Source organism: Mesocricetus auratus, unplaced genomic scaffold (assembly GCF_017639785.1).
Source record: "Mesocricetus auratus isolate SY011 unplaced genomic scaffold, BCM_Maur_2.0 Super-Scaffold_100691, whole genome shotgun sequence".
Taxonomy (NCBI): Eukaryota; Metazoa; Chordata; class Mammalia; order Rodentia; family Cricetidae; genus Mesocricetus; species Mesocricetus auratus.
Window position 1 is genome coordinate 52,839,929 of NW_024429267.1, and position 16,518 is coordinate 52,856,446.

Below are 16,518 nucleotides of genomic sequence, written 5' to 3' on the forward strand. Positions count from 1 at the left end.
ATAACTAACATTCTCTCTAGATTCTTGCAGCTGGATTCTTATTACCCTGCTAGGACCAAGGGTGTGAACACAAATGTTAGAACATCGCCCTTCTGACCATTAGCACAATATGAAGCAGGGAATATTTTTAAATGCTGACTTTTACTGTATGTATTACAAAACATTATTTCTCCTCTCCTGGTTGATGCATGTCCTGAAACTAACAGACAGCCCACCCACTTATTAATGAAATAAATCTCTCCGTTTATTTTTGATAACTAGATCTCAGGCCCTCGGTGGCTTTCTGTTGTTGTTGTTTTGTTTTGTTTTGTTATTGTTTTATGGAGCTTTCGCAGGCAGGAGGATATCTCTGATCAGTGAGATTAACTGTGCCACTGCTGAAGAACCATCACTCTTGTCCTGCTCCCTCGTCTTCTTTACTTGCAAACCACCTGTGACCTGTGGTTTGTCTTCTGAAAAGGTCGTCCCGTCTCAGTCACTCCCATCAGCCCCCGAGGCTTGCATGAGACGTGGCTGATACTCAGTGTTTTGCTTTGTTTTGTGTGTGTATGTATGTGTGTATTGTGCATATACGTGTGTCCCTGTGTGCAGAAGTTTGTGCATGGGTGCACACGCATGAGAGACAGAGCATAGCCAGAGAGACAGAGAGATAGAGGCAGAGATAGAGACAGAGACAGAAATAGAGACTGAGATAGAAAAAAAAGCAGTACACATACTGTAGAAACCCTGGGTTAACCTTGAGTATTGTGCCTCAGGCACTGCCCATGTTATTTGCTTCTGAAGGATCTCTCATTTTTACCAGGAACTGGATTGGGCTAGACTGGCTGGCCAATAGCCCAATCATTCAGTCTTTACCTCCCTGGTGCTAATATTACATACACATGCCTGTTTGTTCTTAATGGTTTATTTCTTTACTTACTTTGCTTATATGTATACATGCATGCCTGTGTGAGTTTATGTGTAACATGTACATGAAGGAACTCATGGAGGGCAAAAGAGAGCATTGGGTCCCCTGGAACTGGAGTTAGAGATGGTTATGTACCACTACGTGGGTACAAGAAACTCAACACAGGTCCCCTGCAAGGTCACTAAACATTCTCAGAAACCCATGTCAAGTTTCATTGCATTTAATGTGGGTTCCAAGACATTGAACTCATGATAGCATGGCAAGTTATTTTATTTTAACTGAACCATTTCCCCAGCACCCAAAGCTCACTGGTTTCGAGATTCTTCTCAAATCTCACAGTCACAAGGGGAGGGGAAGTATGTGACCCCTGCATGCTGTGTCATGAGAACATATGCAGTGGCCTTTTGATGTCATATCATCAGACTGAAGTTGCTGTGGAAAGAGTAAACATATTTCTAACCACTGCAGTGGGGGAGATTCTGTGACCATACCTGTGATCAGTCTAGAGATTGTTGGGGGAAACCCAAGTAACCTTAAGTTAGGAACTTTCTCTACCTTGATGCTCAGGTTAGAGAAATCTATTTTTTGCAGTAACCACCAAGAATGGCCATTTGGGCCAGGATGACCAATGCGCCTTCAACTGTTGTTTTATAGAGATTTGGAATTTCCTCCTCACATCTCTTATATAATGTTTCACATTGTGTAAAGCTATGTTTTTTTTGTAATGAAACATGTTTAGACCCCTATTACTATTCACAGAAGACAGCAATGCTATTAAAATTGGAAACTCATTTTTTTTCCTTTTTTTAGTTTTTATTAGTTCTTTGAGAATTTTGTACAGTGTGTTTTGATCTTATTTACTCTCCCAACTCCTTCTTATTTTGTTTTTAAACTCATCAGTCCAATTTGGACTGTCCATAAACCTGGGCAAGTGGCTGTCACAGAAGCACGGTCAACACACCAGGAGAGACACCCTTAAAGAAAACTGGTTCTTCACTATCAGTTTCCAAAAGCTTCTCAGCCAGAGGTGAGACCACATGTCCACCTTCCCCATATCTTTGCTGGGACTTGTCTGGCTTGAGTTCACAGGTCTAGTCCATGCTGCTATAACCACAGTGAGCTCATTTGCACATCCACTGTGTCTGGAAAGCAGTTCCTGTGTAGTCGTCCACAGCTTCTTTCTTTCTTTTTCCTTTCCTTCTTTCTTTCCTTCTTTCTTTCTTTCTTTCTTTCTTTCTTTCTTTCTTTCTTTCTTTCTTTCTTTCTTTATCTCTTTCTTTCTTTCCTTTCTTCTTTCTTTCTTTCTGTTTTTGTTTTTTGAGACAAAGTTTCTCTGTATTGTTTTGGAGGCTGTCCTGGCACTCGCTCTGTAGACCAAGCTGGCCTCGAACTCACAGAGATCCGCCTGCCTCTGCCTCCCGAGTGTTGGGATTAAAGGTGTGTGCCACCACCACCCGGCTTCATCCCTGGTTTCTGATAAGCATTCTGACTGCACTCCCCAAATGATCCGTGGGCCTTGGGAGGAGGGTGTGATACAGATACTGTACTTGCTGCATGGCCGGCTCTGAGTCTGTGCCAGTCACCATCTACTGAAGAAAGAAGCTCCTCCTGTGAGCATTAAGAGATGCAGTGACCTACAGTTAGAGCAGTAAGGGAGTCCATCTCTGTGCCATGTGGGCAGGGAAGTTAGTCCCCCATTGGAGAAACTCATCTTCATTTAGAAGGTGTTACCTGAATGTTTTAGTTCTGTTCTTTACATGGAAGCTAATCAAAGCAAAAAAAAATGTTTAATGCATTCTCTCTGGTAAGCTCAGAATATGTTCTAGGACCCTGGATTTATTAGTGACTTTTCTCACAGCTGTAACCAAATACCAGACAAGAAGCAACTTAAGGGAGACTGGGTCCACTGTGGCTTCCAGTTTTAGGAGACACAATCCATCATGGAAGGGCGGCATGGTGGCCGGCAGCTCAGTGACTGTTCCTCATTCTCTCGAAACTTGATGGAACGGGAAGCAGAAATGAGGCAGACAGCGGGCTCTGCTACAAAGTCCCGCATTTCACCCCCGTGACCTGCTTCCTTCAGTGAGAGTCTGCTTCCTGAGAGTTCTCCTGCTCAGTCCACTCATTAGTGAGATGGAGAAAGCATGAGCTTCAGGGAGGGACGCCATTGTCCTGGTCACTTAGCAAGGGTGCTATGTGCCCGGCAGAGAGTAAGTTCTGTGGGTGTGCCGACAGATTGGCAGTGGTCACACATAGAGAAAACATGCTTGGACTGCTGATGACACGGAGACTGTACAGCAGCAATGCCAGCAGACACAGCCAAGTATGAGCTGACCAGGATGGGCCAGTGGGGAGGCTGGGGTAGAGGGAAGAAGCTTGAAAGGGGACCCAAAGGAAGGCAATCTCTAGGTGGAGAGTCGAGGCCACGCGTAGGATCACTGACGTTCACAATTCATGTGTACACTGTGCATATTCTACTGGTTTGCAGTTAACATAAAGCAGAGACAAACTCAAGCCAAAATCTGAGCTTGTACATGGGACATGGTAAATGGTCAAAGGAGGGGAGCAGGTGGCCCTTACAAGGACTCCTAGGAATCCGCAGGGCTGTGGGTGACTGGCTTGTGTGAACTCTTTCTGATACTAAAGACAGCATGGCTTCTTTTCAAATAGCAGAAGACAGTCGACTGGTAACAAGCAGAGTCACTTGTTCCTGAGTTCTTAGTCACCAGTCTGGACATGGGAATAGAGTTTGGTCTCAAATAAAATCAGGACGGAACAAACAAAGGATCACTGGTGGCTGACGTTTTGGGATGAGAAAACACTGGCTGAGTTGTTTTTAGCTGTTCCACTGGATCAGTTCCTCCCTCAAGCTGTGGTCCCTGTTGGAAAGTAGGGGATTTAAAAAGCTTAGGCTTTGCCTGTGAAATTGTTTAGTGTGACAGAATGGACTAAGATTCGGTTTTCTCTTGGAGGAGTTTGGAGTGACTTAGAGATTTGTTTCTTTTGAGAAACAGGTCTTTGTGCCATGGAGATGGAGTCTTATAGGTCTTTGTGCCATGGAGATGGAGTCTTTGGTCCTCTTAGCCCCTCTTTGCCCTTGGTGACACCTGGAGGGTGGGTCAGGCACTGCCTGCTCCTGGGTGAGCTCTGGGTCTCCACCTTCACGCACAGTCTGTATCCACCCTCTGTAGCCAGCAGCAATTCAAGCCTCGGGCACCGGAAGCAGAAGGTCAGACAGGTTGCTTTGTGTATATTTGACTTGGAGCTTAGTCTAAAATGAATGGGCTCCGACTCTCCTTACTTTCTCCTTCAAAGGATCTTCTTAAGAAGTGCTACTCTGCCAAAGCGACCTACCTGTTCCAGCAGGATAAGTTCTATGATGTCAGCTACGACACGGGAGACAAATCCATCCAGTGCAGCAGGAGACCTGATGCCTTCAAGTTCTGGATGACCTGGAAGGCCCTGGGCACGTTAGGACTGGAGGAGAGAGTTAACCGTGCCCTTGCCCTGTCTAGGTATGTGCATGTGGGCGTGCGTGCATGTGTGTGTGTGTGTGTGTGTGTGTGTGTGTGTCTGCCTGTCTGTCTGTCTGTCTGTCTCTCAGAAAGACCAAATGGAAATAGCATTGGTAGATTCTACACCTTTTTGCCCACAGTGTTTCTTTAGTACCTAATATATGTCTTACAAGTGTGTGCCAAGAAGTCCTGAGGGTCACATTCAGGTAGGAAAGCAGGATAAATGAAACATAATAAATATTCTTGAAAAACCTGAATGTTGGTGTATACCTGTAACCACAGCATTCAGGAGGCTGAGGCAGTAGGATTTCTGGGAGTTCAAGACCAGCTGTGACTATATAGACAGGTCCTGTCTCAAAAATGGATAAACTAATTATATACTTTCAAAATTAGCCTTTCCGAATCTGGATTTTTTTTTCTCAAAGAAATCAAAACTTCCTCATCCTGTGTTTTATCAGCCACGGGAACCTGATGGTGCTGAGCGTGCAGAGAACCATGGTTCCGTCCTCCTCCAGCTGTGCTCTCAAATCTGGTCTACCACTAAGCACAGGAGAAGGGCAAACCAGTCCAATTTTCATTTTGTTTTTATTCGAGACAGGGTTTCTCTGTGTAACAGGCCTGGCTGTCCTGGAACTCAGTATGTAGACCAGGTTGGCCTTGAATTTAGAGATCTACCTGCCATGGCCTCCCTAGTGCTGGGATTAAGGGCTTGGACCACCATGTCAGGTGGGACAAATCAATTCAAAATGTATGTTCCCATTTACCTGCTGCATAGCTTGGAAAAGTGTGTGAACCCCTCTACCTCAGTTCTACTCCAGCAAAATAACAATAATGGAAGTTATTTCAGATAGTTTTTTAAAGATTTTATTTATTTTCATTCTATGTGTATGAGTGTTTGCCTACATGTGTGCATGTGCACCACATGTGTGCAATACCCACAGAGGCCAGCGTTCAACCTCAAGGGGCAGGAAGTACCCTCTACCAGGGCAGGTAGACTTGGAGAAAACGGGAGTCATTAATCTGGGCGATTATTCTTTAAGAAGTATTTTGGGGGTTAGAAAGGTGGCTCAGGGGGCTGGAGAAGTGGCTCAGTGGTTAAGAGCACTGGCTGTTCTGAAGAACCCAGGTCTGTTCCCAGCAACCCCACATGGTGGCTCACAAAGTCAGCAACTCCAGTTCCAGGGGATCTGACACCTCCTTCTGGGCTATGAAGGAACCAGGCACACATGTGATAAACAGACACACATGGAAGCAAAACACCCATGCACATAAATAATAAAAGATTAAAAAAGAATTAGTGCCTGTAAGTAGTATAGTATATTACTATGGTTGTGTTCAATGCAAGACACATTTCTTAACACAACAAGAATCAGAAACAGTTCAGTTGGAGCCAAAAATTGGTGACCATCACTCTGGAGCACAGAGTTAGTTTGCCGCCTAAGACTTACTCCACCATGGAAGTAGTCAGTGAGATCTTTAGCTACAGAACAAGTGCAATCTAAAAGAAAGCCATCTGTCAAGATATTCACCAAGAACAATAGTGGGGATCACAGGTAAGCAGATTATATCAGCACAGTGAAAACCGCCTTCTAGGTTTTAGAGGCCATGTGATGAGATTTTAACTTTTGGATTGGTAAAAAGTAACAACATGTTAAAATACGTTTTAAAGATTCTATCTAATAGCCAAAGTGGTGTTAGGCCAGAGGTGAACAATTGTCGTGGCCGGAATAGCAGTGGGCAATATGAGTACCTGGAAAAGGGGCAATGGTAAACAGAGACACAGGACTCTGGGTTCATTTCAGGAATGAACAATTTTTATTGCTATTTATGCATAGTTTAGCTAACTACTAAAGACAGCTCTTCAAGAAGACTTTGTCCTGACTTGTCTCTTGAACCGCTTTATCTGAATTCCTTCTTCCACACTTTCCTGCCCTTTGGCCTTGCTTGCTAGTGAGGACATTCCTCAGTAGAGGTTAACGCATGCTCACAGATTTCTGCAGTCATAGAGTCACTTCTCTGCTCAGAAAGGAAGCGCATACCGTCTGGACCCCACAAGCAATTAATAACTGTTACAATGAGAGATAGCCCAAGACAGCTGGGGAGATAATAGCTCAGTGGGTAAGCACGTCTGGTGCAAGCAAGACAACTCAGGGGTATAGCCCCCCAAACTTAAGGAAAGCCAAATGTGGCTGTTGAGCACATACCTATAATTCCAGTTCTCCTCGGGAGCAATGGGAGGCAGAGACAGGAGGGTCCTATGATGTAGAGAACCCTACCTCAAACAATATGGAAGGTGTGAGCCAGCACCCAAGGCCATCCTCTGACCTTGACATGCAAGTGGCCACACTCAAACATGAATACACATGTGCACATACATGTGTGTGCATTCATGCATGCAGGCACATGCATGCACACACACAGTTTTTAAAAAACTAGCCCAAGATAATTTGATTGCAGATGTGCTTTGTTTGAATCCTCCATTTTCACTAAGTTCTGTGGGTCATTTAACCTTCTAGAACCTTTACTTTAGGTCTGGCTTTTCCCCCCTGGGAACTGAAGTCGACAGGTGTGAATAACAGAAATCCCATACTGTGATAAATGAAGAAAGTAACATTACCCACGTCACTTACAAAGCTGAATGATGACTTCTGGCACAGCTTGACTCAAAGCTCACAGCCTGTTTCTCTCTGCCATTCAATTATGCTTTCTGCATGTTGTGTTTGTTCCCATAGTGGCTACCAGGAGGAGATCTGTATTTTAGCAGGTTCAAAACCAAGCTCAATGCAACAATCCCAAAGATAGTTTAATTATTCTTTGGTTTTATGTTTGTTTGTTTTGGTTTTTTGAGACAGAGTTCTGTGTGTAGCTTTGGAGCCTATTCTGGCACTCGCTCTGTAGACCAGGCTGGCCTCGAACTCACAGAGATCCGCCTGCCCCTGCCTCCCGAGTGCTGGCGTGCACCAGCACCGCCCAGCTCAGTTTAATTATTCCTGAGTGAGGGAAATGACAATCAGCTGCTGTTGCCAGGCCAACATGTACCGTGGTGTGGTCATACTGAGACATAGGTCCTTGACTCAAATAGAGTGTCAGCCATCTAGTCTTATAAATACTGAGCGGGCTGGAGAAATTCCTGGTGACTAAGAATGTTGACTACCTTTTCAGAGGACCTTAGTTATGCTCCCAGCACCTACACAGTAGGTCATGACTGTCTGTAATTCCAGTTCCAGCGCCTCTGATACCCTCTTGTGACCTCTGTGAGTTCCCGAGCACACATGGTGCACATACATTCTCTCAGGCACACACACATATACACACAGAATTAAATAAATAGATAGATAAACAAACACTTTAGAAAAATCTGTTGAGCCTTGGGAGGGACGTGCTCTAACTAGAGAAGGGGCCAGTGTCTCTGCTAGAAGAACAGAGACAATGACCCAGAAATGAGAACAGGAGACTATCTATAATAAATATTCATACCTGCCCATTGAGTCAAAATAAAAGTCAGGAAGCTGTGCCCCTGGTTCTTATTTTCTTGTACTATTTAAATGTGGCAGGATGCGGTGTTATTTTGCCAAAGCCTCCCAGTGACTCAATGACAGGTGTCTTGAAATAAGGCAAGATATAAATATTTGATGACAGTATTTATTCTGAAGTTAATATTCATCTCAGGGTGGATTGGAGTTTATAGTCTAAAGATACGTTCTAATTCTTTCAGACGCAGTATCACAGGAGGATAAATGTTAACATTTCAATTCAATTCAACAAATCCTTATTGTTTGTAAACGTTTGTCAAGTTGAATTGAGTGGAATTAACATTTCACTGAATAGCGCTGCAGGCTCTGTGACCTATATTTAAATATTTGAGAAAAACATTCCTCTGCTTTCATGCTGTTATTCATAATGGGTTTTTGTACCCCCTCATCTTTCCTTGCTCCTAACGGACAACAATATATTTCTAGGGTCAGCGAAAGTCACATTACCCTCCTGTGCCCAATGCCAAGAGAAGGGACAGAGTCCTTTTACCCACCTCCCTCTTGGAATGACTGAAATGACAAGCTTGGGGACTTTTTCTCTAGGATAAAGAATCTTAGACTCCTGATCTAATTTCTTTCTGAACTTGCTGATTGGCTTGCAGCCTTATTTATTTATGTATTGTTTGTTTGTTTGTTTATTAAGTGGTCAAATATTATCTCAATTCTGGTGTGTGCTCTGTAGGTGTGAACCATGAGCAGATAGACTGTCAGGAGAAATACCCCAATTAACACTGCCTGCCTTTTGGGTTTACTATTGCTGTGAAGAGAAGCCATGGCCAAGGCAGTTTACAGGACAAAGCATTTAACTGGAGCTTGCTTACTGTTTCATTGGGTTAGTTCATGACAGGGAACACAGAGTCAGGCAGGCAGGCAGGCAGGCATGGCGCTGGAGCAGTGGCTGATCCAAAAGTTGAAGGCAGAGTGAGTGCATGGTGAGGCCCAGCATGAACTTTTGATGCCTCAAAGCCCATCTCCAGTGATATACCTTCTATAGCAAGGCCACACACCCCCCCCCTGTCCTTCTGAAACAGTTCCAATAACTGGAAACCAGACAGGGGCCATTCCCACTCAGACCACCCAGACTTTTAAAATCACTACTGTGGTAACTGAACATTACTACCATGAGTTGGGTTTGCAGAATCTCTTATGCTCAGCAGTGGGTTCTCATTAGCCTCCACAAAGTGGCCCCAGAACTTGATGATGACAAGTCAAACTATCTGCTTCAGGACAGGACTCCAGGTCTGACGTTGTTTGTCTGTAACCCCATGGGAATTCAATCCAGAGTTTACCAGGTCTCACACATGTTCAGAAAGCTTGCTTCTCAGCACTTCTACTCAGAGTCAACTATTTTACCACCAAGAGGAATTACCTTCCCCCAGTAGATCACTGCTATATGCAGCAAGGTGGGCCTGATAAAGGAACCAAAATTGAAGATACTCATACATCATTAACATTCTGGTGTAGTTAAGATACTCTTCAGGCCCACCACCAAGTGTCTTAGATACTGAAGACCCAGGCAGCATCTTCCCTGCTCAGCCTGGCCAGAATCACCCTTCCATGTTCTTGAATCTAAACAGAGCCTCATTCTGAAATTGATGTTTACCTTAAGAGGGAAGGACAAGATTTAGATAGACCAGGTCCAAATAATTATCTCTCCTTCCCTGGCAAAGCAAGGAAGGTATATTTTAAAATGTTCTAAATGTATTATTAGACAGTTTCATACATATGTACAATGTCATGTTTGTTTATACTAATCTCACACATACTTCCTCAATCTCCTCTTGGACCTCTGCTGTACACCCCTCCCAACCTCATGTCCTCCTGTTTTGTTTTGTTTTTCTAAAAACCCACTGAGAGTAATCAGTGCTGCCCACATAGGCACAGGTATGGAACTGTTCACTGGAGTGTGGTCTACCAATCGGGGGCCACACCCCTAAAGTGAACTGACTCACCCTCCCCAGGCAGCCCTCAGCTCTCAGTAGCTCCTCAGCTAGGAGTGGCCTCGAAGACCTCCCTCATCCGGGCTAGAATGTTGGCTGGCTTAATCCTGTGCAGGCAACGACAGTGGCTGTGAGTTCATAGGTGAAAGGTCATGTATTGCTGAGAACACTGTTTCATCCTCCCAACCTCTGGAAGAGCAGATTTGTTTAAAAGGCGAAGGACTCTCATAACGTGGGCTGTCAGAAATCTAGAAGCAAACGTGTTAAGAGGCAAAGGACTCTGATCATGCGGGCTGTCAGGAATCTAGAAAAACAAGAAGGGGCCATTTCTGGGGATTCTTCTACTTTCCACATGACCCTCCCATCACAACTGGGGACACAGCATTTCTCTCCAGAGCAAGCAATGACTCAAAATCCCGTTTTTGAGTTGTTGAGGGGTCATTAGTCCTGTGAGTCTACAGCAAGGTGTGTTGAGTGCACATTACTGAAACCGTGGCTAGGTGGCTGGCTGGGGGGTAACATCGCCTCTTCTAGGGCTGGGAGATGGTTAAGTAAGAAAATAAAAGCGTGAGTCCTTATTACCCACATCAAAAGGCAAAGTAAGGCTGGAGAGCTGGGTTCATGTTTAGAGTGCTTGCTGATCCTGCAGAGGACCTGAGATGTGTTCCCAGCACCCTGCAAGGCGGTACACAGCTACCTGTAACTCCAACTCCAAGGGATCTAGTGCCCTTTTATGGCCTTCCCAGACACATGTACATATGTGTGCGTGTGCGCGCATGTGTACGTGCGCGCGCGCGCACACACACACGTGCATATACCACACACAGATACATAAGATACTTAAAAAGAAAAGAAGAAGAAACAAGCCAGGCAAGCTGGTTGAGCCTCTATTCACAGGGCTAAGGACAGCAGGATCCTGTAATTGCTGCTGGCCAAGTAGTCTAGGCGAATCAATGACTCCAGGTTTAGTGAGAGATCCTGTCTCCAAAAAAAAAAAAAAAAAAGGTAGAGAATAACTGAAGAAAACACACAACGTTGCCCTGTTATCTACACGTGTACACAATGCACCCACACACATGCACACACACATACACACATGAACCCACACATATGCACGCATGTGCATACACATGCATAAGCATGCACACACACACACATTCACATGGAGGGAAGGAGAGGAAGGGGGGTGTGCGGAGTGGATGACTGTGTTTTCTGACTCCTGCCTAGAGAAGCCAGCCCTGTTTCAGCCCCAGGGATACCTGTTGCTTGGAGCTTCTTCTAGGCCTTTGCTGCAGCTTTGTGGTCAAAGGCATGTTCACTGGGAGCAATTTTTAAAGCAGACTAGAGGATGGGTCTCAATAACAATAACAACCAGCAGAGGCTTCCATTGCACTGCTTTATTGGGTCTCCAGTGCCCATTTATTAATCCCCCTGACTCACAACCTGCAGGCTCTCAGGTAGAATCCATCTCACAGACTTGTGCGAATGCTGAGGGATTAACCGCTTCCTGTCTGGAGAAAGCCAGTGGTGCCACCTAGTGCTTTGGGGCTCTTACAAGAAGGAAGGGCAGAACCAGAGGGGCCAAAACTTATGTATTTATTTTCTCTAAATGATCATTTAAGGGGCTATAGAGATGCCTCAGTGGCTGAGAACACACTTGCTGTTTCAGAGGACCCAGGTTCTATTCCCATCACTCATTTTAGATGGCTCATTCCAGCACTGGGGATCTGACATCCTTTTCTTGCCTCTGAAGGAATCCACATATATACATGTATGAGTGTGTGCCCATGCTCACACACACACACACACACACACACACACACACACACACTTGATAATTTGTAAGAAAACACAATGGCAATAGAATGAAGATTGAGGCTGCTGTACACCACACAAGCCTGGATATGCATTCTTGCAGAGGCAGAGCATACAGAGAACAGATAGAGAAGCCCCCAGAGTTCTGGGAGCCTCCGTGTATCCATCAGAAGAAATCCTAAGGAGACATCCAGAGATAAACCCAGCCTGGAGTGTTGCAGGGAAACTCTGAAGTGGATGGTGAATTGAGAACAAGGCATGACTATTTCCAGGAAGAAAATAATGGCTTGCCAGAAGGACAAATGAAATCCTGGCATATGAAATATGTTCATTTCCTACATCATGTGTCTGAGTGTCTTGCCTACAAGTATATAAGTATATCATTTCTATGCCTGCTGTCTACAGAGGCCCGGGGAAGGTGTTGGATCGGATCCCCTGGAACTGGAGATATAGATTGTAATGAACCCTCAGAGGCCAGAAGAGAGTGATAGATTCCCTGGAGCTGCAGTTACAGGCAGCTCTGTGGTAACATGTGGGTGCTGGGAACCCAACCTGGGTCTTCTGAAGTGCAGTTAAATGTTCTAAACTGTGAAGCCATCTCTCTAGCCCCCAAAGCCAAGCATTTAAATTCAACAGCTTGGAGAGTGGAGACCTGCAGCATTAGGAAGGCATGCCTCCATGAAGTTAGCAATATTTGAATAAGATGTTGGTTGTCGTACACGGCAGTATCAAGCCAGAGTACTAAGGTAAGCTTTTCCCCAGATGCCGAAGTACATAACTTTCCCCCTCTGTCTTCTATGCCAAACTTACTTGCAGGCACACGAACAAAGTTAAGGGAATTGGGGTTACTTTTACAGTAGACTACTTGTATGGCCCTGATAGAAAGACATCTCCCCAAAACTGAACGTATATCACTTATCTGGCTTCTTCCATATAATAATAGGCTTTCTAAAAAATGAACATGTAGTTTTATTTTAGGTTGCTTTTATATATTTAAGAATTATAAATACCAAATAACCTGCATAAATGCAGACATACATGACCTAGAACATTCTTGGATTCCCTTCTGATACCCCATTCCATGTATGAAGATGATACAGGTTCCTTAAAGAAGTCCTCTATATTAGTGTCTCTAAGCCACGCTCTGTGAGATAGTTGGCCTTTAGGAGCTGTCACTAGTTGATCCGTCAGAAGAAAATGCCGTCGACACGGTCTAAGTTGCTTGGGTGATAAGAACTTCTCTACTCTTCCCCTGGGAAGTCCAGTGCCTATCAGGGTGTGGAAGGCTCTGGGAAGGCCTGTAATTAAAGACCTTCCTTGTTCAGCCTCCACCAGTCAGGGACACAGATGACAGCAGCTTGATGTTATTGAGGGAGCAATGTTCTAGCTGAAAACAATATTTTGCCAACAATTAGTGCAGAGTTGGGTCTGTGACTCAGCCAACAAGACACAGGAAGATGTCCATAAGGCCTTGGGGAAAGCATTTTCTCTGAACACTGAGCTTTCAGTTTCTCAGCTTATAAAGCACAGCAATCCTCTTGACTTAGGCTTTGTTGGAGATGGGGTGTCAGGCAGGTGTAGGTTCATACCTGCTGTTTTACATGGGTGCCGGGATCTGATTTTCTCTTCATGATGACTCAGCAAATGTTCTTAACTGCTGAGCCATCTCCCCAGCACTTACTTAGAAATCGGGATTTCTTTCTTCTAAAACAGTGATGAAAATGGAATCAGCTTGTCTATGCTTCCCAATGCTTTGATCTTAATGCTTCATGGATCTTCATGGATATGCTATTTATAGCACAGGGCTTCACTGACAGAGGCAGCGCTCACTCATTTTCACAGGTACACCATACAACTCTTGGTCACCCAGAACACTTTAATCCTCCAGCCTTCGAGTTTCGTACTGTATCTTTGCTTTTGATAATTGCGTAGAGAAGACACACAGAGAGCTGTAGCTATAACATGTGTGCAATACACATATGTGTGTATATATTTCCAAATGTAATCTGTATCTCTGTGTGTGTCCATATGATTGATATTTTTTTCACAGCTAACTCGCAAGTGTGGTTTCTTCGGTCAGAAAGTGTGGCCATAGGGCAGCTTCCAACTGTTTAACCATGTACCCGCTGCTTCTGGTTCTTGTATCCCACCCCATTCGGGAAAGACAGTTCAGCATGGATGTTTTCATTAGCATTTCTTCCATGGACTCTGATCTCTAGAACTTTTTCTGATACTTAGTGATGACTGGAATTGCTTTTTGTTGCATGCTAGAGGTTCCAAGACTTTACAGCTACTTTATACCATGTCCTGAAAACAATAATCAGGCGAGTGAATATGCATGAAGAATGTTAATTCTTTTGGACTCTCTTTCTCTGTGCATACAGCATAATTGTTCAAAATAGAAGATTTATGTCACTAGTCAGCAATGGGATTTTATAAGACTTCGCATATTTAAAAATAATATCTACGTGCAAGGATCAATATTATGTCTTCGTAAAAAGCTATATAAATAAGATTGAGAGGAAATAAATGTCAAAGTCTTATAAACGAGTACTTTCTATCCACATTCTAGAATGGCCAGTAGCAAGTAATGTGATGATAAAAAAACAAAGATAAAAAACAAACAAACAAACAAACAAAACCCCACCTTTTCACATGGTTTCTAGGGCTTTATGACTTGTGAAAAAAAATCTGTATTAGTTTGGTTTCTGAAGTAATCAAATGAGTCTCAAGTATAAAATTCTTATAGGGGGAAGGTTCCCAAGAATTAATGGAATATATGGAATTTAATATCGTGCTCAGGTTGCCATAGCTACCTGGTGAGCTCATAAGTTGTCAAGCCAGTTCTTATTGGTGAGTGTGCTATGTCCTTTCTTTCCATCTTTCTGTTTCTTCCTCTTTTTTTGTTTTGTTTTGTTTAGAGTTGAGTACAATAATTCTCTGGCAAACACTTTTCTTTCCAAAGTTTTGTACATTTCCTTTAAAGCATTTGACCCCTAACTGTGAAATGCTGGGTCAAACATGGTGAAATTTTTAAGTTCATGATCATTTCAGTTGTTTCCAAAGTCAAATATTTCAAGTTTCTACCTTTATAATTTTTATTTTTTCAGAGAGTTTCATGCATAAGTATGGTATTTATATTATTTCTACCCCCAAACTCCTCCTGTGTCCCCTCTCAAACATGACCTCCCTTTCTTCAGTTAGTATTTCACACACATACACACACACACACACACACACACACACAAAGTCCATTTATTGTTACTTGTATGTGCATGTGTTTAGGGCTGACCACTCAAGCTTAGATAACCTGTCACAGGATTCTCTCTGTAGAAAATAGCTTTTCCCTACTCCCTATCTGAGTAGACATTTATTGCCTGTAGCTCTTTACCTAGGAGTGGACCTTGTAAAATATCCCTATTTAAATGTAGATAAAAATCAAGCCACAGAAGAGTCGGGCATTGCTATTTACTCTGTTCAGTGTCATTGTACTCCTGCTCTAACCATATCTCAAGTCTTGTGTGTCTGAGACCTTTGCTTATGGTAGAGTAAGGCTCTTTATGTTCAATTGGCCATCATAGACAACCCAGCTCTATCCACACCCTCTTGCTTGTGACTCCATACAGATCGCTGCTCCTCTTGCCCTCTGTTCTAGCCATAGAAATGATTAGTTTAGACTCTTTGATCTTAAACTTAAAATCCAAAAAAAAAGTGATACACCAAAATTGCTCCCTGTAGAGTGAGATAGGAGGGGGAAGGGGGATGGAGCAGGGGAGGATAAAGGGGGAAAGGGGATGGGGGAGGGGAGGGGAAAGGGGTAAGAGGGATGGGGAAGGGGAGGGGAAAGGGGGAAGGAGGAGGAGAACATGAGGAAACAGGACAGAGTGGGAGAGCAAGGAAAGAGATCTTGATTGAGGGAGTCATTATGGGGCTGTTGAGAAACCTGGCACTTAGGAAATTACCAGGAATCCACAAGGATGACCCCAGCTAAGACCCTAAGCATTAGTGGAGAGGGTACCTGAACTACCCTTCCCCTGTAATCAGATGGATGACTACCTGAATTATCATCATAGAACCTTCATCCAGCAACTGATGGAAGCAAATGCAGAGATGTACAGCTAAGCACAGGGGTGAGCTCCCAGAGCCCACTCGAAGAGAGGGAGGAGCGATAACACGAACACGGGAGTCAAGACCATTTTGGGAATACCCACAGAAACAGCTGACCTGAGCTAGTGGGAACTCACTGACTCTGGACTGACAGCTGCTTGACTTTTGTGCTGGAGTTTAGCTCCTGTCATAATATGAGATTGCCTCATTTCCATAGCAAGATGTATCCTCCTATGGAGGCCCAGAGTGTGGTCCTACAGATGTTCTTAGAGACATCTGTCCACCTCTGGACCTCTGCCTGTGCCTTCAGGACCTAAGCCCCAGCTCTGCAGCAGAAGCCATCCTTTGGGTTATGGAAGCCAATTCACAGTATGTGGGGATTGCAGATTATCAATATTGCTATTTTAAAATAACATTGTTTTAATTTTAGGTACCTGGTAGATGAAATCAAGAAAAGAGAAGGGTTCAAGTTACTGATGGAAGTAAGTGCTTGTGGGATTGCGCTCCTGTCTGTGTCAGTCAACGGGGATAAAGGCAGCCACTGTCTAATCTGTTGTATTGTGTTGGTTTTGTGTTGCAGACTAAGAAACAAGTCATTAGCTTAATTCATACAGTCCATTATGTTAATTTACCGTATTAGTGAACATTTTTTCCCTTGGTTGAATTCACAGAGAATGTACTTGCCTCTAAGTGTTGAAAAT

At 43.9% G+C, this 16,518-nt stretch overlaps 1 protein-coding gene across 2 annotated transcripts in view; it reads left to right on the plus strand.

The window, feature by feature from the left end:
- Gadl1 (glutamate decarboxylase like 1) overlaps positions 1–16,518 on the plus strand; it is a 186,943-nt gene that overhangs the window by 115,304 nt on the left and 55,121 nt on the right. For both annotated transcript variants that reach the window (XM_040740152.1, XM_021230088.2), the window contains exons 12-13: positions 4,223–4,422; positions 16,248–16,299. In XM_040740152.1, the coding sequence (XP_040596086.1) occupies positions 4,223–4,422; positions 16,248–16,299 (252 nt within the window). The remainder of the gene's footprint in view (positions 1–4,222; positions 4,423–16,247; positions 16,300–16,518) is intronic.